The sequence below is a fragment of the Lycorma delicatula genome, chromosome 13 (genome assembly GCF_047948215.1).
Source record: "Lycorma delicatula isolate Av1 chromosome 13, ASM4794821v1, whole genome shotgun sequence".
NCBI lineage: Eukaryota > Metazoa > Arthropoda > Insecta > Hemiptera > Fulgoridae > Lycorma > Lycorma delicatula.
Window position 1 is genome coordinate 28879742 of NC_134467.1, and position 27395 is coordinate 28907136.

The 27395-nt window shown below is 34.4% G+C and overlaps 1 protein-coding gene across 5 annotated transcripts in view; it reads right to left on the bottom strand.

Annotated features, from left to right (window-relative positions):
• Window positions 1–27395, bottom strand: part of LOC142333582 (metabotropic glutamate receptor-like) — an 876009-nt gene that overhangs the window by 187465 nt on the left and 661149 nt on the right. For all 5 annotated transcript variants that reach the window (XR_012758640.1, XM_075380890.1, XM_075380889.1 and 2 more), the window contains exon 3: window positions 18589–18759. Coding sequence is in view for 4 of the 5 variants with exons in the window: in XM_075380890.1 (XP_075237005.1) it covers window positions 18589–18759 (171 nt within the window). In the remaining variant the exon portion in view is untranslated. The remainder of the gene's footprint in view (window positions 1–18588; window positions 18760–27395) is intronic.

Below are 27395 nucleotides of genomic sequence, written 5' to 3' on the forward strand. Positions count from 1 at the left end.
ATCCAATGAAATGGGATGATATGTATGACGTATAAGTGAGGTACAGTCTTGTACAGACTCCAGGTCAACCATTCCTTTCTCATCATTCCTGCAGACGTGCCCACGAAATTACACCGGTATCCATTGTCTAGTATTCAAATTCTTACGAAAGCAACTAACTTTTATTTGGATTTGAACCTCAGAATCTTCCACTTCAAAAATCAGCTGTTAAACAGCTGATTTGTGACAACCACTAGGCTACCCCGGTGGGCTTACCTGCATATAAATACTTTTAGAAAAAATTTTCTTAAATTTATTCACCGCCTCTTATAAAATATATATTCTACTTTTTTTTGGCTCTAACTCTTTTAATTTTTATAAATAATAGCTGGGAAAAAAATCATGTAATAATTTTCCTGCAATTTTTTTTATTAGTAATCCAATACTAATAAAATTAATTAAATCTAATTTTTATTAAATCTATTTTTGTTTTAAATAATAAAAATAAAAAACAAAATTGTAATATCCTTAATTTATTTATATTCCTAATTTAATATCCGGTAAAAATCCTTGATATGGAATTTTTTCTTAAAAAAACTCGTACACACACAAACACACACACACACACACACACACACACACACACACACACACGCACAGAGAGAGAGAGAGAGAGAGAGAGAGAGAGAGAGAGAGCGATAGAGCGAGAGAGAGAGAGAGAGAGAGGGGGAGAGAGAGAGAGAGACGCGCGCGCGCACACACACACACACACACAGAGAGAGAGAGAGAGAGAGAGAGAGAGAGAGAGAGAGAGAGAGAGAGAGAGAGAGAGAGAGAGAGAGAGAGAGAGAGAGAGAGAGATTGAAGGAGAGAGAGAGAGAGAGAGAGAGAGAGAGAGAGAGAGAGAGAGAGAGAGTGAGAGAGAGAGAAAGAGAGAGAGTGAGAGAGAGAGACCGATAGAGCGAGAGAGCGAGAGAGAGACGCGCGCACACACACACAAAAGTTCAGTAATCGAAAATTGATAATTCCATACCCACGTACAATATTGCTTATCGAATAAGAATGCAAAACCCGATGATAGGGAGTATTAAATCGATTACTTATACCAATATTTTCATATCAAATATCCCACTTCCACAAGATGTACGACAGATATTTTCAATTCATCTTTAGAAAGCGTATAATTATATGGTGATAAATGCAAATCAAATTAGTATGCGTATGTGTGTGTCTGTTTCAGAGCGTGATTGCACGTGCGCGTATCTAACTTCTTTAACCTAATCCAATAAACATTGTTCTGTGTCGTTTTATATATATATGAAACACACACACACTTATTATATAATTGTTATAATATAGAATCTTGACTCTGCCAATAGGGTACCACAATTACACTGCCATAACACTTGATTTCTGTGTGCCATATATATATATATATATTGTCATATACTGACGTTTTTTTTGCGCATTTACATACATTCAAAAACGTATTGTTTGTTGAAAAAATCAATATTGTACAATCAACATGTATAATTTATAATACATATATATATATATACAGGATGTCCCATATAAAACGCAACCCATGAATCACTAATCCATGAAATTACAAAACTTACCTACTCGTTACTGAAATGGACTCGTCCAACATCTGAACATCGCGGCGACGCAGTAGAACACTACCGATAGTAACAACAATGCAATCATAACGTTCACTGTAACGCTAGAGACAAGATGGTGTTTTCGCTAGATGAACGTGTTTTCATTGTCGAGTCGTACTTCAGTACGAAATCAGTGGTTGCAGTGCAAGATTTATTTTGCCATAAGTACCCAGATTAACCGGCTCCTAACAAAATATCAGTATTAAGGTTAGTCGCAAAATTTAGAGAGACCGGTTCTGTTAATAACAAGGAACACAAAAGATCTGCGTCAGTGTTGAATACAGATGCAGTCGCTGAAATCAAAGACCGATTACTCGCCTCGCCAAATAAATGGATCAGACGTTTGTTTGCTGAAATTAATTTGTCTAAATCGACTGTTCGTCGGGCGACCAAACGATTACAATTACGACCTTATCGCATTCAAACAGTTCATCGACTTCTTGAACCCGACAAAGAAAAACGGCTACAATATTGTCAACGGTTCCGTCGATTTCTGCGCGAGGGAATTAACGTTATGGATTCGTTATTTTTACACAGATGAAGCACGGTTTCATTTGGATGGCTACGTAAACAGCCAAAACAGTAGAATTTGGAGCGCTGAAAATTCCCACGTTTATCACGAAAAAAATTACACCCGCAGAAGTCGGGCGTATGGTGCGCGATATCGCGGAAGAAAATAATCGGTCCTATTTTTTCGAGTACACCATTAATGCAGAACGATATCAAGATATTTTATTTCGGTTCATTGCACTCTTGGAAGAGGAAGACAGACGCTGCTGGCTACAATATGACGGTGCGACATCGCACTACGCAGGTTCAACTTCTGATTTCGTCGAGGAATTCTTCGGTAATCGTTTTATCGGTCGAGGCTTGTGGCTACCAAGATGTCCAGATCTGACTGCGGCGGATTTTTTTCTACGGGGTTACCTCAAAGAAAAAGCCTACAGCAACAAACCACGAACACTTGAACGATTGAATGTCAATATTGAACAAGCTGTATCAAATATCCAGGCACAAACTTTGAAAAAAGTTGCAAGAAACGCTGTAAAAAGAATTGAAGCTTGTTTTTAAGAAGATGGCGGCCACTTCCAACATTTACTCTAAACGTAAGGTAATGATATAGTTAACACAATGGAAACAAGCTTATACCGATATGTCACTAGTACTTATAAAGAAGATTTCAACTGTTACGTGCTAACCATTAGTACAGTTTTGCCAACTGATATGTAGGTAGAAATAAAATAGGTTTTCTTCCCTTTTTAAATACACGTAAGGCCAAAATCAGTGGGACACGTACGCACATACACATATATAGATCTTATTTTTTTTTAGATGATCTACTTGAACACTTAAAAGTACAAATTTACAAAAAAAAAACCCGACACCCATTTTTCCCTTTAATATACTATTCTAGCTATATAAGCTGGGAAAATAATAGTTGTCATAAAAAAGAGAACACAAGAAAGTTATTCAGTTCTACAAGACTGCAGGAAACAGGAAGGTAATCATTTCTAATATACGACGCTATATAAGAGAGGTTTTTTTAAAGCATTTTTAAGGATGATATATATATTTATTTATGTAAAGTAATAAGCGTAACAAATTGCTGCTATGCCATGTTAAGTAACATATATATATATATATAAGCATGAAACACAAAACGCAGCCAGTCATCAACTCTGTTCATATTTTCTTGTTTATTAAAAATAAAACCAGTTTAATCTTGGATTAAGGAATAAAAAGTATGAACGCATATAAGTACGATAGTTAAAAAATCTTTTTAGAATACAACGTTTTTTTTTCTTTTTTTTTTGATAGAGTTCATTCTAAAACTTTAAAGAAATGTCTAAACTTTTATTCTGTTTTTTTTCTCGCTTTTGTTAAAACTACAAGAAAATTTCTTTTTGCAGTTAATTCATTCATAATTTATTGCCTTTTATATCCCATTTTTGTTTTATGTGAGAACAAAATTTTATTGAATTAGTTTAAAATAACGTGACTAATTTGCTTATGCTGTATTAAAAAAAGTGTTTTTATTTATTCCATACAACGAATTTATACGTAAATAATTTCCATTTTTTAAAACAATTCGTTTAAATACAACAAAAATTTAACTTTACATTGGAAAAAAAAAAATTATAATTAACTATATTCGTACTAATTCTTGAACAATGACGATTGATGATACGGACAGAGGGAATATAAATGTTTAATCGTATCTCTATTTTTTTCTATTTAGCCTCCGGAACCACCGTAGAGTAATAATTCAAAGGATGAATGAGAGTGATATGTATAAATGTAAATGAAGTATAGTCTTATACAGAGTGTCCCATATAAATCGCAACCCAACCTTATATTGGTAGGTATTGAAATAATAAAAAGGCATGTGTAAATGTAAATGTAATTTTTATTATTACCATCCATTACCTTACATTTAGAGTAAATGTTGGAAGTGGCCGCCATCTTCTTGAATACAAGCTTCAATTCTTTTTACAGCTTTTCTTGCAACATTTTTCAAACTTTGTGGCTGGATATTTAATATGTTCAATATTGACTTTCAATCGTTCAAGTGTTCGTGGTTTGTTGCTGTAGTCTTTTTCTTTGAGGTAACCCCGTAGAAAAAAATCCGCCGCAGTTAAATCTGGAGATCTTGGTGGCCACAAGCCTCGACCGATGACACGATTACCGAAGAATTCCTCGACGAAATCAGAAGTTGAACCTGCGTAGTGCGATGTCGCACTGTCATGTTGTAGCCAACAGTGTCTGTCTTCCTCTTCCAAGAGTGCGATGAACCGAAATAAAATGTCCTGATATCCTTCTGAATTAATGGTGTACTCGAAAAAAATAGGAACGATTATTTTCTTCCGCTATATCGCGCACCACACGCCCGACTTCTGCGGGTGTAATTGTTTTTTGTGATAAACGTGGGGATTTTCAGCACCCAAATTCTACCGTTTTGGCTGTTTACGTAGCCATCCGAATGAAACCGTGCTTCATCTGTAAAAAATAACTAATCCATACACTAATCCACGTTAATTCCCTCGTGCAGAAATCGACGGGACCGTTGACAATATTGTAGCCGTTTTTCTTTGTCGGGCTGAAGAAATCAATGAACCGTTTGAATGCGATAAGGTCGTAATTGTAATCGTTTGGTCGCCCGATGAACAATCGATTTAGACAAATTAATTTCAGCAGACAAACGTCTGATCGATTTATTTGGCGAGGCGAGTAATCGGTCTTTGATTTCAGTGACTATATGTATTCAACACTGACGCAGATCTTTTGTGTTCCTTGTTATTAACAGAACCGGTCTCTCTAAATTTTGCGACTAACCTTAATACTGATATTTTGTTAGGAGCCGGTTTATCTGGGTACTTATGGCGAAACAAATCTTGCACTGCAACCGCTGATTTCGTACTGAAATACGACTCGACAATGAAAACACGTTCATCTAGCGAAAACACCATCTTGTCTCTAGCGATAAACTGAACGTTATGATTGCATTTTTGTTACTATCGGTAGTGTTCTACTGCGTCGCCGCGATGTTCAGATGTTGGACGAGTCCATTTCAGTAACGAGTAGGGGAGTAAGCTTGACTTTGAAATTTCATGGATGAGTGATTGATGGGTTGCGTTTTATATGGGACACCCTGTAGAATCTCAGGTGAACCATTCCTGACCAACCGGGTTGATCTAGTGGTGAACGCGTCTTTGCAAATCAGCTAATTTCGATGTAAGTTTATACTTTACAGCTGCCCTAGCTCACAGGTTTAAGTATATTTAGCGAAATATCGGATCGGTACGTTTTACGGTGGGTGAGTGCAATTAAAACATATGGCTAAACGATTTAATTTCTGGATAACCAAGATCCGGTTGATCAAGAATGTATCCCATGCGTTAAAAAGTTAGCTCTCGACCTGATGATACGTAAACCGTTTGAAAATCTAACAAGCGGTTGCCGAGATATTAGGATGGCACTACATCGCAACCTCTTCACAATTTCCGAACGGCGCCTTGGGGACACTTGAAAATATTATTATCTGATGGGTACCATTGAGAGCGGATGAGATATCTTCTAGTGGGGTCGAAAAAATTTTTCAGGGCTTTAGGACCGACGTATTCGAGATATTTGCGATTTTCATTGGAAAATTTGGATCCGGTAAACAATTACTAAATTTTCCCAAAAATTCTGTCGCTACTGACAGAATTTCTAGTAGCAACTGTATACCCTAATATATATCTCACTTGTTTGTAACACTAATCGCTTGTTATCATTTCGTTCCAGTCGGTTGTTACAGTAGGGGTAATGCCCAACGTTTAGGTAGAATTATGTATTTCAAACGTGTGCGAATTTTAGATTCAAACATAATGAAACAGGCTAGGTTTTCTTTCACTACGAAAATTTGCATGTAAAAGAGGTTGCACAAGTTCAAGGGGCATTTTTTTCACTTAACAACTTTTTTTTTCTTGTTTTAGCCTCCTGGATTAACCGTTCAGGTATTACTTCAGAGGATGAGTGTAAGTGAAGTGTATAATTGTACAGTCTCAGGTCGACCATTCCTGAGAAATGTAGTTAATTGAAACCTAACCACCAAAAAAACACGGTATCCACGATCTAGTATTCAAATACGTATAAAAGTAACTGCCTTTACTAGGATTTGAACGTTGGAACTTTCGAATCAGCTGATTTATGATGACGAGTTAACCACTAGACCAAACCGGTGGGTTCACTTAGCAACTTAGGAGCATCTTAGAGAATTGAAAATATTACCATCCGATGGGTACCATTGGGAGCGGATGAGATATCTTCTAGTGGGGTCGAAAAAATTTTTCAGGGCTTTAGGACCGACGTATTCGAGAAAATTTGGAAAAAAAAATTTGGAAAATTTGGATCCGGTAAACAATTACTAAATTTTCCCAAAAATTCTGTCGCTACTGACAGAATTTCTAGTAGCAACTGTATACCCTAATATATATCTCACTTGTTTGTAACACTAATCGCGTGTTATCATTTCGTTCCAGTCGGTTGTTACAGTAGAGGTAATGCCCAACGTTTAGGTAGAATTATTTATTTCAAACGTGTGCGAATTTTAGATTCAAACATAATGAAACAGGCTAGGTTTTCTTTCACTACGAAAATTTGCATGTAAAAGAGGTTGCACAAGTTCAAGGGGCATTTTTTTCACTTAACAACTTTTTTTTCTTGTTTTAGCCTCCTGGATTAACCGTTCAGGTATTACTCCAGAGGATGAGTGTAAGTGAAGTGTATAATTGTACAGTCTCAGGTCGACCATTCCTGAGAAATGTAGTTAATTGAAACCTAACCACCAAAAAAACACGGTATCCATGATCTAGTATTCAAATACGTATAAAAGTAACTGCCTTTACTAGGATTTGAACGTTGGAACTTTCGAATCAGATGATTTATGATGACGAGTTAACCACTAGACCAAACCGGTGGGTTCACTTAGCAACTTAGGAGCATCTTAGCGAATTGAAAATATTGACAAAAAGTGTTGTCTTTAGGAGCAAACCTGTACGCAAAATTTCAGAGCGAATGGATAAGAGGAAGTGCTTAAAAATTCGACTGAAATGTTACGTACCATGAATCTCACATAGGTAGTCCAAGAGCTAGTTAATATAAGAGGGAAATAGCTTTACCGGACCGGGACTCGAACGAAAACCTTCAAATTAAAGTCAAACACGCTACCACAACGATAAATAATAAATAAATATTCATTATAATTATAATAATGACACATTATATTTGAGATCAAAACTAAGCAGAATTTTAATGTACTATTGGTATTAATCAATTTTCCTGGTATATTTTTAATCATACAAAAGGCAACAAGATAAGATATTTGTATACGTTTCCATAGCAACTGTTGTTAGCACCCCACTAAATAATTTACATTTTCACATTTTCCTCCGACTGTCTATTTAGAGTTAATGGATGTAACAAAGATTTTAATAACAAATTTTAATGAAATTTAAATACAAACAGACAGTATTTATCGATGTAATTAATTAATGCAACCTCTAAACTTGTTTACGTTATACATAACAATACTAATTAAGATGAGTTAAAATTAAACGAAATAATTTGCTATTAAATGATATATGGTTTATTGATTTTTTGATAAATTTTAAAAGATTTTCTGGTTAAAAGCAAATATAAAAATTTATTTTATAATTTTTAATTTTTAATTATTAAATTAGTAAATTATTAAATTATTTTAATTTTATTATTAAATTATTGAAGAATTGAGAGGAGAGTGGAAGAAGTGTTAGGAGAAGACCAATTTGGTTTCAGGAAAAGTATAGGGACAAGGGAAGCAATTTTAGGCCTCAGATTAATAGTAGAAGGAAGATTAAAGAAAAACAAACCAACATACTTGGCGTTTATAGACCTAGAAAAGGCTTTCGATAACGTAGAGTGGAATAAAATGTTCAGCATTTTAAAAAAATTAGGGTTCAAATACAGAGATAGAAGAACAATTGCTAACATGTACAGGAACCAAACAGCAACAATAACAATTGAAGAACATAAGAAAAAAGCCCTAATAAGAAAGGGAGTCCGACAAGGATGTTCCCTATCGCCGTTACTTTTTAATCTTTACATGGAACTAGCAGTTAATGATGTTAAAGAACAATTTAGATTCGGAGTAACAGTACAAGGTGAAAAGATAAAGATGCTACGATTTGCTGATGATATAGTGATTCTAGCCGAGAGTAAAAAGGATTTAGAAGAAACAATGAACGGCATAGATGAAGTCCTACGCAAAAACTATCGCATGAAAATAAACAAGAACAAAACAAAAGTAATGAAATGTAGTAGAAATAACAAAGATGGACCACTGAATGTGAAAATAGGAGGAGAAAAGATTATGGAGGTAGAAGAATTTTGTTATTTGGGAAGTAAAATTACTAAAGATGGACGAAGCAGGAGCGATATAAAATGCCGAATAGCACAAGCTAAACGAGCCTTCAGTAAGAAATATAATTTGTTTACATCAAAAATGAATTTAAATGTCAGGAAAAGATTTTTGAAAGTGTATGTTTGGAGTGTCGCTTTATATGGAAGTGAAACTTGGACGATCGGAGTATCTGAGAAGAAAAGATTAGAAGCTTTTGAAATGTGGTGCTATAGGAAAATGTTAAAAATAGGATGGGTGGATAAAGTGACAAATGAAGAGGTATTGCGGCAAATAGATGAAGAAAGAAGCATTTGGAAAAATATAGTTAAAAGAAGAGACAGACTTATAGGCCACATACTAAGGCATCCTGGAATAGTCGCTTTAATATTGGAAGGACAGGCAGAAGGGAAAAATTGTGTAGGCAGGCCACGTTTGGAGTATGTAAAACAAATTGTTGGGGATGTAGGATGTAGAGGGTATACTGAAATGAAACGACTAGCACTAGATAGGCAATCTTGGAGAGCTGCATCAAACCAGTCAAATGACTGAAGACAAAAAAAAAAAATTATTAAATTGTAATATTTAATCGGAGAAGGGAAATTATCGTAAAAAATTTACCAAATTCCCTTATCCGACAAAATTTTGTATTTTTAAAATCTAAGGACGACGAAACGTTGAAATTTACAACAAAAAATGTGATGTGGACACCACATGACTTCTCGTACGCCTATTAAACTAATATACACATTTTTAAAAGAACATAAAATTTTATTTACTAATAATATCTGATTTTTTTCATATTTTTTGATTTTTTATTGTTATTATTGAACAATTATTTGTTGTAAAAATTTATTTACAATCACAGGTTAATTATTATTAAAGAATTTATATATTTAAATTAAAAAAAGAAAAAAAAATTAAAAAAAAAGGAAATGAAGTCGAATTCAAACCAAAACCCAAAAAAGGGAAGCCTTTCCCTTGTAAAATTCAAATATTTTAATAATTAAACTTTTATTTCGTTATAACTCTAGAACCAATAAAAATAAGTATACTCATGATGTATCGTTGAAAAGCTTTGAATAACGGCTTATTACTGCAGTTAAGAAAAACTATAAAATCCAATTTTTGGCTTTTTTGGACCAGTCGATTGCAATCAAAAGGAAAGGTGCAAAACTAGATGTTACAACAGTCCTTAATCCAAAATTTCAACATTCTACAGATAATCGTTTTTAAGTTATGCTACATACACACATACGTCACGCCAAAACTAGTCAGTGAAAATAAATATCACATGTTATATCCATGAAAAGCTCTCAATTAGGGATTATTATTGCAATTTAAGGAAAAAACCAAAAATCCAATTCTTTTTATTTTTGGACACTTTTGGTCTAGTCGATTGTAACTAAAAGGAGAGATGCACAACTAGATTGGTTTGCTTGGATTTCTCCCGCCACCACCCCATTCGGTCGCCCTAAAGCATAAGAATGTCTGTGCCACAAACGGTTACTGAGCCTCAAAACAGAATAGCGATCAGTGTCCTAAATAGCTCCTAGAGCTTACCTAACAACGTGAGCGGACTAAGCAAGGTGCCATACACTACCAGCTTATGTGTCCCAACCGTTCACTTGTCATTTACTAAAATGGGTAGGCGCACCCTACTAAAAATATATATGACATCCATAAATTAAAATTTACTTTGTCAAGGCAGCAATTCGCTGCCACGCCTAGGTCGCTGAATACTAGCAAGTAGCTATCCACCATATTAAAGCGCTTGGGGTCCTAATTAGCTGGTGGTCAGCCATATATCTCAACGTTAGCTTGCTAGAGCAGTGCGTTAGAAGCCTTTCCCTTAAGTAAACTACTGATGTCGGTTGATCAAGAAACTCCTGCACGATCCGACAATGCGACTCTCCCCACATTGACTCGCCGCTTGTGAGTGGCTAGTTTTATCCTTCCAGCGTGGCCCGGTTTCTGGCCCCCCCTAAGAGCAGGGCAGTCAAACATCAGGTGTTCATTTGAATGGACCTCCCCGTAGACGAACAACTCATCGACGGCCAGGCAGAACCGAAACAGATATTGGTTCAAATTACCATGGTTGGTGAGCACCTGGACACCCGTTGTCCTTAAAAACGAACTCGAGGCATACCATCCCCCAGATCCCCTATAAACTTGTACAGGGATCTTCCTTTAGTCGTGGTGTCCCATTCCAGCTGCAGAAGAGGCTCTGCAGCCTCTTCCGCAGGCGGGAGATGGGAAACTCAACGAAATTAAAATCCGGTGCATTGTGATTACCGTTCCGTTACGGTACTGGCCCGGCTCGAAATCGCATCCCAAATACCTCGGCCTCCCAGCCTCTCCGAAATCTCCTCATGCCTGCCCAGTGTACTATGACAGTGTACTTAAATGACGGGCATGACAGTGCACAATTAGATGTTACAATTGTCCTAAATCCAAAATTTCAACATTCTACAGATAATCTTTTTTGAGTTATGCGAGATAAATACGTCCAGATGTTACGCCGAACTAGAAAAAATGGATTCAGGGGTGGTCAAAATGAATATTTTCGTTGAAATCTGAATAACCGACATTTTTCGCGATTACAGTACTTTCTTGACGTCGTACAAGGAAGTAAAAAAAGTGTGACGGGGGTTCGTAGGTACATATGCACATGTGTTGGATTGTTTTAAGCTTAATAACTTTTATCTGGGTAAACCAATTTTGTTGAAATTTTGTAAAGACTCATATATATGGGATAATTCGTTGGTAAAATATTTGGATCAATATCTCCAGGTAGATAGTTTATTGGGTTCAATTTTCTCAAAAATTTTCAAACATAACTCCACTTATATTAAGCTCATGCGTAAATGGTTATCTTAAGATTTTTAAAAATTTTACCCCAAAATTCCTACTGTTCCTCAAAAATTGAAAAAGCCATTTTATTTATTTATTGGATATCTTTTAACAGAATTTTTTGTCCTCTTAGGCACAGTATTAATACAAACCGGGTTGGTCTACTGGTGAACGCGTCTTTACATATGCACATGTGTTGGATTGTTTTAAGCTTAATAACTTTTATCTGGGTAAACCAATTTTGTTGAAATTTTGTAAAGACTCATATATATGGGATAATTCGTTGGTAAAATATTTGGATCAATATCTCCAGGTAGATAGTTTATTGGGTTCAATTTTCTCAAAAATTTTCAAACATAACTCCACTTATATTAAGCTCATGCGTAAATGGTTATCTTAAGATTTTTAAAAATTTTACCCCAAAATTCCTACTGTTCCTCAAAAATTGAAAAAGCCATTTTATTTATTTATTGGATATCTTTTAACAGAATTTTTTGTCCTCTTAGGCACAGTATTAATACAAACCGGGTTGGTCTACTGGTGAACGCGTCTTTGCAAATCAGCTGATTTGGAAGTCGAGAGTTCCAACATTCAATTCCTAGTTAAGGCAGTTACTTTTATACGTATCTGAATACTAGATCGTGGATACCGGTGTTCTTTGGTGGTTGGGTTTCAATCAACCAGACATCTCAGGAATGGTCGACCTGAGACTGTACAAGATTACATTTTATTTACATTCATACATATCATCCTCATTCATATTGTGAAGTAATGCTTCTGGAGGCTAAACAGGGGGGGGGGGAAGGCACAGTATTAGTGCTAATGACTCCCCCCACAAAAAAAAAAAATAAATAAAAATATGTTAGGTATAATATTGATGCTGGATTAAATTTTTTATTCTATTAATATTTTAAATAATTTATTTTTAGTTGTATAACAGAATTTTATCATAACTCAACCTCTCCCTCCACAAAAAAATGATCTTTGGTGAATTTTTTTGCTTGTACTTTTTTCAGTGGATTTTTTTTTAGTTTCTTTCTTTTAACATAGAAGACGCAGAAAAAAGAGAATTGAAGGTGATTTTAGTGGTTGAGGAACAGAAAAAGATTTAATTAAATAATGATCTTTTGAATTTTTTTTAACTTTTTTGGTTTATTTCAACATATAATGATAATTTATTAATAAAACATCATCATAAATTACTCCTCCAATTTCAAAAAATTAATCGTAGATAACTTTTTTTCAAGTATAAATATTTTTTCATTAAAGAAGAACAAATAATTAACTCCAGAAAAATATTATAACTTTCTTGTCAACTTTTATTAACTAAAAAGTATAAAAATTAAAACAAAATAAAAACACTTCTTAGGAAACATTTAATCAAAGAAGCGATTTATTAATAGAAGAAAGGTGGAATTAAAGGCTTGAAGTATATCATGAAATGTCCGGTTAGACGTGTCACATCTAAACCGAGTTATAACATAACACAAAGTGGAAAAGTAAAAATTAAAGGTTTCAGAAATGAGGATATGGAGAAGAGTATTAAATAAAGAGACAAAATGAAAAATGAAGAAAAAATGAGTACAGTACGTACGAAGTGTAGACTGAATGACTGTTATCATTGGTTTATAATTCCCATTCATCGTAGATATTTAAGGAATTAATCTCTAAAAAGGACAAATGTTAAGAGTAATATGTGGTATTGATCTGTGAATATGTGTTATCATTGCTTTTGTTTTTATCAGTTTTCATATTCAAATTAGATATTTACGGAAATAAACTACGAGGGCAATGAATGATAAAAATAATCCGCGAAATCAAAATATGAATCTGTATAGTCATTAGTTTATTTTCCTATTCTGATTAGATAATTACGGAAGTAATCTTTGAGAGCGGTGAATGAGTAATCTGCAGTACTCGATGAGTTTGCAAAGTTCAACCGTCATCGCTAGAGTTTTTTTAAAAATTAATCTGGGTTATTACTGATACTTACAGCGCCGCTGCGGGAAGTTTTTTCTGAGATAATGGCTGGCCACCAGCCAGATACAAGCTCCAAGCGCTTTAAATGGTGGTCAGGCACTAGCTGGCATACAGCGACCAAGGTGTGAGAGCCTAAATTGTTGTCTTTTATTTATTAATTTTTATTTAGGTTATTTGACTTTTAGTAATTAGTAACAAGGGGTGCGCCTCCCCGATTTATATTAGTCTGACAAGTGAGCGGTTGGGATACATAAGCGGGTGGTGAATAGCACCCTGTTTAATCAGCTCACTCTGATAGGTAGTTCACTAGGAGCTTTTAGGTAACGAGGTCGCTAAACTGTTTTAGAGGCACAGTAGCCGTATCTTGGCACTGATTTGGTCTATGCTCTAGGGCGACCGAATGGTGGTGGGAGAAATGCCAGTTAACCAAAAAAAAAAAAAAATCTGCAGTACTGAAAAGTGAGTGTCTGCCGTCATTGGTTTTATATTATCGGCTTTCCTATTCAGATTGAGCGTAGTGAATTAATCTTTGAGCGTAGTGAATTTCAAAAGTAATCTGAGGTATTGAAGAGTAAATGTGTTTTGTTATTGGTTTATTTTCCTATTCTGATTAAATAGTTACCGAAGTAATCTGTGTGAGGGGTGTGAATGTTAAGTAAGAGTAACCTGCGGTAGTGAAGAGTGAATATGTGTTGCCACTGGTTTATTTTTTTATACTGATTAGATAGTTATGAACGTAATCTCTGAGAGCTGTTAAAGTCAAGGGTAGTCTGAAATACTGACGAGTGAGTGTGTGTTGTCACTGGTTTTGTAGTTATCAGCTTTCTTATTTTAATTAGAAAGTTGCGGAAGTACATGTGAAAGCGGTAAATGATAACATAATCTGCTGAATCGAGGAGTGAATGTGTTCTGTCTTTGGTTTTGTTTTTAACAGCTTTCCTATTCTGATTAGAAAGTTACGGAAGTAATCTGTACTGGCGGACAATTTTAATAGTAATTGTCGGTATTGAACAGTGAATGTACGAGGTGCGACAATAACGTAATGAGAGTTATGTGAAAAAAATGTTGCTTACCGTTTTAGTCATGTTTAGTGTTGTCTCCTTCAAAGTAGTTCCCCTCTGATTGCACACACTTATTCCAGCGCTTCTGCCATTGACGGTAAAATTTCTGGAACTCATCTTATGTAATATCCTCCAACACCCTCGTCACAGCTTTTTGGACATCTTGTGTTGTTTGAAAATGGTGTTTCTTAACCGCCATTTTGACTCTTGGAAATAGAAAAAAGTCGCACGGAGCGATATCTGGTGAATAAGGTGGCTGTGGTAGTACCGAAATTTGTTTTGAGGTTAAAAATTGCTGTACTGACAGAGCAGTATGGGATGGCGCATTATCGTGATGCAGAATCCAATTATCAGCAATGTTGGCACGGACACGAACTCGTTTACGAAGTCTTTCTAAAATTTCTTCGTAGAAATATCGGTTAACTGTTTGTCCAGCAAGTACCCACTCTTTATGAGCAATTCCCTTGGAATCGAAGAAGCACACAAGATGCATTTCACTTTTGACTTTGATATGCGAGCTAATAATGACACACGAAAAATGATAATAAAATTACGAAAAGCGATATATTTTTTTTACTTTTTTCTACGTTCCCACCCGAGTGAAAATCCTTTAATTTGTCTACGTTTACTAAGTTAAAAGGATAAACTAAAAATAAATTCCATTGAAAAATGTGCAACCAATAAAAAATTACCTAGGATTTATTTTATTTGGGGTGGGGGTGAAATATTATGAAATTTTATTGTAATTTTACTCGACTAAACGGCATTTGTATGTGTGTATGTATATATGCGTCTCTCTTAGCTTAGCACCGAAATGTACCGATCACTAGCGGAAAATCCCGATTCGTTAGTACATGTTTCGTGGTGGACAGGTGTATAGTTGTTATATTATTATACAGGATTATCATAAAAGAATGGTGCGGTTTCAGTAATTCATAGGAAGATTGTAGGGAAATTTCTAGATGTTATATTGGTATACCTGAAAGCCTCCAACCCAAAAGTTTGTTTATCAGCTGTTGTAACCGCAACGTCAGTTCTTGTATTGTTATTGCGGTAAGTTTAGCGAGTTACTATGTTCTCGGATAAAGACAAAGCAAAGTGTGTTTTATTGATGGCCGAATTAAAATCCGTAATTTTAGTTCAACGTGCGTTTCGACGTGAATTCGGAAGAGATCCGCCACACAATAATAACATAACACGTTGGTTCAAACAATTGGAAGAAACCGGATCGGTTAAAAAACAGAAATCAACCGGCAGACCAAGTGTACCGAACGAAACGGTTGAACTAATTAGACGATCGGCGATTAGAAGTCCTGGGAAGTACATCCCCCGTCGAAGCGTCGAATTAGGTATTCCAAAATCAACGGTTCACAAAGTTTTACATAAAAAACTGAAATTACACGCTTATAAAATCCAGATACTGCTGGAATTGAAACCCGATGTTGGTGTAAAACGTTAAAATTTCACTGTTAAAATGTTGGACAGAAAGTGAAAACGAATCATTTTTAGACGATATAATTTTTACAGACGAAGCTACATTCCACGTGAATGGATGCGTTAACTGACAAAATTCACGAATATGGGGCTCTGAAAACCCACACGCAATTATTGAGAAACAACACGATTCGCCTAAAGTTATTGTTTGGTGTGGCGCGATGAAAAATCGTGTAATAGGGCCTTTCTTCTTTGCTGAAAAAACAATTAATGGAGTTGCGTATCTTGACGTGTTAACCGATTATCGCTTTCCTCAGCCGGATGAACTCGAAAACATTCATCGACTTCGTTTCCAACAAGATGGTGCTCCCCCGCAATTCAATGCATCGCTCACGGACGCTTTGAACGAAAAATTTGGAGATCGATTGATAGGCCGGCAAGGATCCGTACTTTGGCCTCCAAGGAGTCCAGACGTGACACCTTGCGATTTTTTCTTGTGGGGGTACATCAAAAGCGTTGTTTATACACAAAACAATTCGCGACCTAAACCGCTTAAACAGGATTAATGAAGCAATGACAACCATTAACGAAGAAATGTTAACTAATGTTTGGAGAGAAGTTGAGTATCGTTTGGACATTTGTCGAGCGACTAAGGGCGCACATATTGAAATTTATTAATTATGTAAAAAAATGTTTGAGACGACAAGTTTGAAAAATAAAAAACATAAACTGTAAGTAATTCTGTTTTAATTTAAACCATGTTCAAAATAGCACGATTCTTTTATGATAATCCTGTATATCGATATGCCGTATATATATATCAAAGTTATAAAAAAAAAAATAATTTTATTAAAAAAGGAAAAATATGGTATGAAGTATCAACAAAAAAAAAAATTGGTCGTGAAATTCAATTTGTTCTAAGGCAATAAATTTTATTAATAAATCCATAAAATAACGATCAGAAATTCATAAAAAAATTAAAAGAATAATCTAACAAAACGATAATGATATCAAAAAGGTAAGACTACATTTCTTTTTTACAAAATATGTTATAAATTAAATATGTTTTTAAAAAAAATACATGTTAAATATATGTAATAGACAAAAGATACAAAATAATAGATAATAAACATTGTTTAAGCGTTCCATATAATAATAAAAAAAAATAAAAAACTCTTAGAAAATACCGGCCCTTACATGTAAATTTCATTTACATGTAACATATTACATTTACATAAATAATACAATTCTTATGATTATTAGTTATTTAATAAATGAAATCGGGCCGGTAAGAATTTTCTAACATTTTTTATTTTTTTTTTATATTGAACGCTTAAACATTGTTTATTATCTATTATTTTATATCTATTGTCTATTACATATATTTAACATGTATTTTTTTTTTTAAAGAAAATTCTAAATTAATAATAAATTTTGATAATAATACAAATGTAGTGTTTTACTTTTATTAATATCAAAACCTTTCAAAACTTTTTTATAAAAACAATGTTATTCATATTACAAAAATTGTTGTTTTTTTAAGAGAAAGATATGATATCTTCTTTCTTTTTCCTGTTTAGCCTCCGGTAACTACCGTTTAGATAATACTTCAGAGGATAAATGAGGATGATATGTATGAGTGTAAATGATGTGTAGTCTTGTACATTCTCAGTTCTACCAATCCTGAAATGTGTGGTTAATTGAAACCCAAGATTTTTTGGACACTTTTGATCCAGTCGATTGCAATCAAAAAGTTAGATGCACAACTAGATGTTACAGCAGTCATATATCCAAAATTTCAACATTCTACGGCTAATCGTTTTTGAGTTATGCGAGATACATACGTACAGACGTCACGCCGAATCTAGTCAAATTGGATTCAGGGATGGTCAAAATGGATATTTTCGTTGAAATTTGAAAACCGAAATTTTTCACGATCACAATACTTTACTTCGTACAAGGAATTAAACATTTTAAACATTTCTTGATAGCTCTATAGTATATGAAATATAAATTTTCAAAAAAAAACCTGTTTGAAAAATATTTAAACCTAAGGGAGGTAGAGCAAAAGAATAAGAAACATATATTTCTATTTTAAGACGTGTAGAGGGTTGATTTGTTGAAAAAATTTGAACATTTTTTATTATTATTTAAAAATGCATTGTAGATAAACAATTTGATTTAATAAAGATTTCTCTGAAATGCCTCCTTTGAACAATTTTGTAACTAAATTTAAAAGACATCATCTATATTCAAAAATATCTTAATATAAATTAAATATGAAACTTAAAATTGAAATAATATAAGTAATAAAAAATAATATCACTTTTGACCTTATCTTTCTTTTTCCTGTTTAGCCTCCGGTAACTACCGTTTAGATAATTCTTCAGAGGATGATATGTATGAGTGTAAATGAAGTGTAGTCTTGTACATTCTCAGTTCGACCAATCCTGAGATGTGTGGTTAATTGAAACCCAACCACCAAAGAACACCGGTATCCACGATCTAGCATTCAAATCCATATAAAAATAACTGGCTTTACTAGGACTTGAACGCTGGAACTCTCGGCTTCCAAAACAACTGATTTTGGAAGACGCGTTCACCACTAGACCAACCCGGTGGGTAAAGAAATGATATCTATAAGACTCTTACCGTACGGTTTACAATTTAATTGTAATTTTTTTTTATATATAATTATAATTACCTTAATTCCGTAATTTGATTCTTCGTAAACAATCGATACGTAACTCCATCTTAATCGACGAACAATTTCGACCATTGCTTGAACCTGATGATGATCAGAAGGTATAGTTCTTGTAAAATATTCAAAACGTTGCTTATTACTCAGTTCAGGACTTGTAGACATGAATGAGACCTATTAAAAGAAAACGAGAAAATTAATTCATAATTAATTTTAAACATTCAAGTTTGTAAGCATAATATAATATCCCACTAAACCGTTTAAATTTTAAAAATTACGATTTTATAATAATCAGAAAAATTTTTACAATTTTTTTTTTTTTTTTAATTAAAATCTGTAATTACATTATTAGAACCGTTAGAGTGGGAAGGAAAAAGTAGAAGAGGCCATGACAGTGGGAGGAGCTTAAAACATCGTTATATATTCGACGATCCCAACTCAGTAAGACTCAATGCTAAAAGTAATTTTGAGAATGGAGGTACTCCTAAACGCATCAACTACGATGTTAAGAATGGTGTAAAATAACACTCAAATCGATTATGACAATCATACCCGAAATATAAAATATTGTGAAAATGTTCAGTTTATTAACATCCTATGTATTACGTGACTCTAATACAGAAACCGGCAGAAATAGCTACACGATTTAAAATATAAATAAAAAAGATATTACAAAAAAACTCAATATATTCTGAAAGAACAAGGTTGCTACTTATTTTCACATATCTTTATTATTTTTTATAATAAAATTGATTTTTTTTTTTAGATTCTTTTATTAAAAAAATATATAATAACCTATGTGTACCAAAATATCGGGGTTTTTCTATTATATATAAATATATGATTATACCAAAGAAAGCAGGGGCAGATAAATGTAAAGAATACAGAACAATTAGTTTAACTAGTCATGCATCAAAAATCTTAACTAGAATTCTATACAGAAGAATTGAGAGGAGAGTGGAGGAAGTGTTAGGAGAAGACCAATTTGTTTCAGGAAAAGTATAGTGACAAGGGAAGCAATTTTAGGCCTCAGATTAATAATAGAAGGAAGATTAAAGAAAAACAAACCGACATACTTGACGTTTATAGACCTAGAAAAGGCATTCGATAACGTAGACTGGAATAAAATGTTCAGCATTTTAAAAAAATTAGGGTTCAAATACAGATATAGAAGAACAATTGCTAACATGTACAGGAACCAAACAGCAACAGTAATAATTGAAGAACATAAGAAAGAAACCGTAATAAGAAAGGGAGTCTGACAAAGATGTTCCCTATCTCCGTTACTTTTTAATCTTTACATGGAAATAGCAGTTAATGATGTTAAAGAACAATTTAGATTCGGAGTAACAGTACAAGGTGAAAAGATAAAGATGCTACGATTTGCTGATGATATAGTAATTCTAGCCGAGAGTAAAAAGGATTTAGAAGAAGCAATGAACGGCATAGATGAAGTCCTACGCAAGAACTATCGCATGAAAATAAACAAGAACAAAACAAAAGTAATGAAATGTAGTAGAAATAACAAAGATGGACCGCTGAATGTGAAAATAGGAGGAGAAAAGATTATGGAGGTAGAAGAATTTTGTTATTTGGGAAGTAAAATTACTAAAGATGGACGAAGCAGGAGCGATATAAAATGCCGAATAGCACAAGCTAAACGAGCCTTCAGTAAGAAATATAATTTGTTTACATCAAAAATTAATTTAAATGTCAGGAAAAGATTTTTGAAAGTGTATGTTTGGAGTGTCGCTTTATATGGAAGTGAAACTTGGACAATCGGAGTATCTGAGAAGAAAAGATTAGAAGCTTTTGAAATGCGGTGCTATAGGAGAATGTTAAAAATCAGATGGGTGGATAATGTGACAAATGAAGAGGTATTGCGGCAAATAGATGAAGAAAGAAGCATTTGGAAAAATATAGTTAAAAGAAGAGACAGACTTATAGCCCACATACTAAGGCATCCTGGAATAGTCGCTTTAATATTGGAAGGACAGGTAGAAGAGAAAAAATTGTGTAGGCAGGCAACGTTTGGAATATGTAAAACAAATTGTTAGGGATGTAGGATGTAGAGGGTATACTGAAATGAAACGACTAGCACTAGATAGGGAATCTTGGAGAGCTGCATCAAACCAGTCAAATGACTGAATACAAAACAATAAAAAAATAAATATATAAATAATTTTAATGTATTTTCATTATAAAATAAATTCGTAACGAATTATACAGAGATATACCGTGTTGATAAAAAAAACGTTTTGTTTATTTTACGTTGCTGTATTTTTTTTTCCTTTTAATTATAATAAACCACTCGACGACCAACAGTATGTATTTTTCTTTTCTTTAAATTATAAATACCCCAAAAATAAACACCGTTTAATAATATAATTTATATTAACTATAGGTTTTACATATTTTACTTTGTAAACTTCATACAATTTTAATTAATTTAAATCTTTTTCTTTTATAAAAAAATGTATAAAACAAATTATTTTGAAATTATATATTTTATTAACGGGTTTTTTTTATATATTCATTGATTAAAATCTTAATAATTTTTTTTTTAATATAAATATATAATTTTAGTAACACGAAGAATAAAAAACTGTTTATCAAATATATATATATATATATATTTCGCACCCTAAAGTTATTTACGATCTATTAATAAATAATTATACAGTAGTATACTTCTGAATAAAACTGAAAATATTTAAAAAATTATAAATAATTAACATGAAAAGAAAAAAAAAAAGAGAGAATATATAGGATTAAAAGGACAGAGGATAATTTATGTTTATTATTTTTTTTTTAATGAAGAAAAATCGCCGATAAAATCCTTGAAGAATTTAAAGTCGACAATAAAACAATTATAATTAAAAAAAAAAATTGACAAACATTTTTAAAAGTCAAATTTCAATGCTAAGTTTCAGATCATTTGAAACAAAAACCAATATAAGACAAAGCAGTGGACTTTTCCCGATATTATTCAACTGCAATCTATAAGAGAATGAAAAAAAAAAAAAAAGAAAAACTTAAACATTTCAAAAACAGTAAAACTAATGAAAATGTAAAGAATATTGAATTGATGTTTTAAATATAGCAGATGATTTATTACTTTTAGCAAGTAAAAACAGTGGAGAAGAAGAAGAAACTAAACAAAAACTCCAAATATATGAAAAATATGCAAATAAAATAGGTATACGAGATGTGTGGGAAAAGTAATGAGACTGACTTTATACTTACCAAAGTTTTTATTTTTTTCAAAAAAACAATATTATCCCTTTCAAAGTAGTTCCCTTGGGCAGCTATACACCGGCGGGGTCGTTGTTCCCACTCCTGGTAGCAGCGCTGGAAGGCTTCAGCAGGTAGGGCTTTTAACTGGTCGGTCACAGTCTTTTGAATGTTCTCCAGAGTTCCAAAACGACGTCCTTTTAAGACACGTTTCAATTTCGGGAAAAGGAAAAAGTCACAAGGACTCAAATCAGATGAATAGGGAGGGGGGGGGGGGGGTTGAGGAACTGTAGGAATGCGTTTTGAGGTCAAAAATTCCCTGATGAAAATATCCGTGTGGCACGGGGCATTGTCATGATGAAGCATCCACTTGTCTGCAATGTCTGGTCTCACGCGAATCATTCTTTTCCTGAGCCTTTTAAGAACACCTTTGTAAAACACTTGGTTGACAGTTTGTCCTGGAGGAACAAATTCTTTATGCACGATACCACTACTGTCAAAAAAGCAAATCAGCATGGTTTTGATCTTTGATTTGCTCATTCGACATTTTTTCGGCCGAGGAGATGACGGAGTATGCCACTCTTCGCTTTGCCGCTTTGTTTCAGGATCGTACTCAAATATCCAGGATTCATCACCTGTGATCACACGATTGAAGAATTCTTGGTTATTGTCAATCCTCTCAAGAAGATCAACGCACACGTTTCCCTTCTGTTCCGTTGTGAGGTTTTTCGGCACCGATTTTGCACAAACCATTCGCATGTCCAAATCGTCTGTCAAAATTTGATGCACGATGAAAGCGTTTAAATTTAAATGTTCACTCATCATCCTTACTGTTAAACGACGGTCTGATCTCATAAGAACCTTCACACGCTCAACGTTTTCGTCAGATTTTAAAGTTGAAGGTCTCTCTGAGCGGGGTTGATCTTCAACGTGTTCTCATCTTCCAAAAATGATTTGTGCCGGCAGAAAACTTGTGCTCTTGATAAGCAATGTTCTCATAGACCTATGTCAACTTTTCAAAGGTCACACTCGCGGATTCCCCAAGTTTAACACAAAACTTGATTGCACAACGTCGTTCTAAATTCCGATGCTCCATTTTCGTAACAGACAACAAAAACACAACTTCACTGATGGCGCTGTCAAAAATAATGTGTTGGCTGAACGGAGTTGAAACTCATATTGTGCATGTGGAAGGGATGAATATAACCGGCCGAGCACAGACTGGTAGACACAGCGTTGCCAGATCTCTCGCTGTGTTACCAATCTCATTACATTTCTCACACACCTCGTAATCATATTTAAAAAAAAAATAGCTGTACGACACTTTAAAAACAAAAAAAAAGTATCAGAAAATAAACGAAGCAAAAAAGGGTAAATAAATCAAATAATTATAAGTAATAATCCTAAGGGAGTAGAAAAAAATAAATGTAAATTTGACTACTGAAAATGGAAATAGTGTATCATTTAAATGGAAACATGTACAATAAAAAAACCCATGTTCAGAAAAGCCAAATTAAAACAATATAAAATCGTCAATGGTTCGAAAAACACTACAAACATTCTTTTGCAAAAACATTAGCAGAATTGAAATAAATATTAAAAATTAAAAAAAAAGTTTGCCAAAAAAAAAAATCCTCTATAATATAGGATAATTGAAGAACGCGCAGGTGACAATTTTGTACATAGTATAATTTATTTAAATGTATTTATATATATATATACATTCTATGATACTCCCGGTAACGTAACGATTAGAACGCGGGGTCTACATCTAAGTCGGTTCAGCCGTTGAGTTGCTACGGTAGAACAAACAAACATACATACGTCCTAAATACATACTCTCTTTTCTGAGCAGTCATGTATAAAAATAAAATAAAATAAAATGCGTACTTAAATTTTTACAGCAGATTCGTCAAGAGTCCAGTGAACAGATTGACTGGACTCTTAATATTTACACTCTGCAAGTATTTTATAGTCTATAAGTATATAACAATAGTATATTTATATTTTATATTTTTACAACGCACAGTAACTGCCAATATCACAACTGTCTACCTAAGAAACTGTATTTTCACCTTAATGAAATTAACGCGCGCGCACACACACATTCATATATAATACGAATATAAACTCTCAGGAAGTAAACTGTTGAAACGGAATTAAGTTACATTTAGCAGCTAGCAAGTTGATATATATATACGTTTTGCATACAGATTGAGGTGAATGTACCAACTGAGACAGCTAACTATCACGTAAAGTGTTAACTGTTAAAACTATTTAACTTGTTTAATTGAAACTTTGTTAAATTAATTTACAGAATTAGGTAAATTAGTTAATAATGATTTAATATTGTATGTATCTATAAATAGATTTACAGCGCTTAAACTGAATATCATTAAGTTGTAGTCAACTGTATAGTAGAAATACTATTTTAATTTTAAAAGAATTATAATTTTTTTTTGACAATTATTTATTAAATAATACATCTATTTAAAATTTACAAGCAAAAAAGATTTAAAATTTAAAAATCGTTTAATTTTTACTTTATCGGTTATAACGGGACGTCGATTATCCTAATATCCAAGTTATAACCGAATTTTCTAATTTAAATTTCATTATAACTATTAGCTGATGACAAATATTAAATCTACAGAAATTAAAAAAAAAAAAATTAAGTAAAAAAATATAGATTTTTTATACCGTTTATAATAAAAAATTAAATGATTTTTTAATAAAATAAACGAAATAAGTACAATATTCAGATATAATTTTTAACTTTTTTAAAAATAAAATTGAATACCAATATATGAAAAATATAAAAAACCTGAGCTGGTATTTGAACCCAAAACATTTTGTATAAAAGAACGGGACGTTATTATTCTGCCACCGGAAATTAAATGGCTTCTTTAGTTAAAATTATGTGCACAATCCAGAATGCTTACATCGGTAATAAGATATTAAAAAAAAATTCTAAAATACTGTTTAAATTGTTTCAGCAAAAATTATAATCTTATCGATCTGTTTTTACTGACTTTTTTAACTGACTATTAGATAGATTTCATAAGAAAGCTACCTATTGTAATGGGTACTATGATTCGACTTCCGGAAAAGTTTGACATATCTTCGCGTATCACATCCCCCAGACCCCAAAACCACCGTCAGTTAAAAAGTTTATATGTACATTTATATATATATATATATATTTCACTTTCATGTGGACACAATAACTGCCGTAATTTTGGGTCAATCACTTTCAAATTGATACATAAAATATAATGACCCAAAATCTCGGTTGAGTTCGTTCATGGAAAAAATCGGACCATGGGGGTGAAATTGGTGGGCTTTTACAAAAAAAAAAAAAAACACTATAATTTTCTTAAGTAAATTATCGAATCCGTTTAAAGTTCCTACTATTCTTTGGATAAGGGCGTAAAACCTATCTAAGTAAAGTTTTTTTTTTGTTCACGCATACTGGCGAACGGGTATTTGAGATGCGAGCAGGAGTCCCGCAAGGCTCTCCACTAGGCCTTGTCTTGTGGAACATCACATATGATGGGAGTTCTTTGCCAGGCTTATCCGGAGAGGGTTGAAGTCTACGGATTCGCTGACGACCTGGCCCTTCTGATTAAAAGAAGGGATGAGAGGCAGGTGAAGGCCAAGGGAATCATTCCCTTGACAATGATGCACCAAAGAATGGTTACTCACGGTCTGCAAATAGCACCGAAAAAGTCGGAGGCGCTGGTGTTTGCAGGTCGACGCCAGCTAAGGGAGATGCGCTTCACCATCGACGGCGCAGAGATAAGCCAAGTCTCGAGGGCCAAATACCTCGGGGTCTGGATGGACAAGCACCGTTCATTCGTACCTCATGTAGAGGAAGCAATAAAGAAGGCAGAACAACAACTCTATCTCAATCCTGATGGCGAACACAGTAGGGCCACGAGAGAAACGTCGACGAGTCATAGCTGCAACCGTATGCGGCCCCTTCATGGAAAAAAGCAGTGGCGGTTCAGAAGTACAGGAGGAAGCTGGAGGCCACTCATAGGAGGCTGCTTCTGCGGGTGACATGTGCCTTCAGGACGATCTCCTACGACGCGATCTGCGTCATTGCGGGAACGTCGCCAATAGACCTATTGTTGGAGGAACAATGCTTGCGGTTTGAAGGTGTAAGGAAAGAGATTACAAAAACGCAGATATTGGCCATCTGGCAGCAACGGTGGGAGACGGTGGACTATGAGTCTGATTCCGGACGTGAGTGCTCGGTGGGGGGGGGGGGGCGTAAGCATGGTGAAGTTGGATACTGCCTCACTCAACTACTTTCGGACCATAGGAACTTTGATAGCTATTTGCATCGCTTCAAGAGGAGGATAACGGCGGGTTGCAGGTACTGTGCGACAGCTGACACAACCAAACACACATGGTTTGACTGTCAGGTGGGAGAACGAGAGTTATCAGGTTCCGGTGGCCGCAACACCAAATAACGTTGTCAGACACATTCTCTAGAGTGAGAATGGATGGAGAGAGGTAGACAGAGTGGCTCGTCTCGTACTAACAGCGAAGAGGGATGAGGAACTCCCTTGATGAGCACACGGCCCTCGATGTCTCATCAGAGGCGTTGAAATGTGTTTTATTTTTGTAGTTTTTAATGTACTTTGTTAGGTTAGGAATTTATGATTGTATTATGTGTCTTTGCTCATGTTATTGTTGGAATATGCTATGCCGGATATACCGATGGACATGGAGTGGGGGGATATTCTGTGCAGTGCTCTACCGCTGACGCGGAGGATGATTTGACGCAATAAGTAATGAGGGGGTCGTGGGAATGCGTAGGGGATCGAGGACAGGTACAATTACCTCGTGATGCGTATAGGGGCCAGGGAGGCAGCCTCTATGACTAGGGTGTTCGGGCCTACTCACGCGCAACAGTGGGTGGGTCGGAGTTCCCCGATGATGACATGAGGGACCCCAAGGTGTGCATGGGGGGACGCATAACTGTAAAGGGTAAGAGAAATGCGTTTCTGGATCAGGTATAATAGGAACGGGAAGGGTAGCTCTCCTGCGGAGAAACATTCTGATCACCGGAAGAGGTGGTTAGTATGTTTTTGAAGAGGCACGGGAGACCCCGATGGGATGTCCAAGTTCGGACGAGCTCGGGAGGGTCAGACTGCGCCTGCGCTGCCATGACACCCTGAGGCGACTGTGTTAAGCTTTTTAGCGTGGGCTGGTCGCCTTGGGGGAGTTCATAAAAAAAAGAAAAAAAAAGTAAAGTTTTTTGATGTCAACACAACCATTGGACCCAGGGTGGATAAAATGGGGTTTCAAAGACAAAATTCATACCTTCCTTAATAGGCACAGTATCCAATCGGTTTAAAGTTGTCGTTAGTTCGCTAAACATTACCTAAAACATTTGTCTGAAATAATTTTTGATATGACCAACCCTTACGGCAAGAGTGATCCAAAATATTGCTATAAAATATGCAGTAACAGGTGAGAATGAGCTTAATATGCAAATGCATATAATCCAGTCACTCTCTCTCTCTCTCTCTCTCTCTATATATATATATATATATATATATATA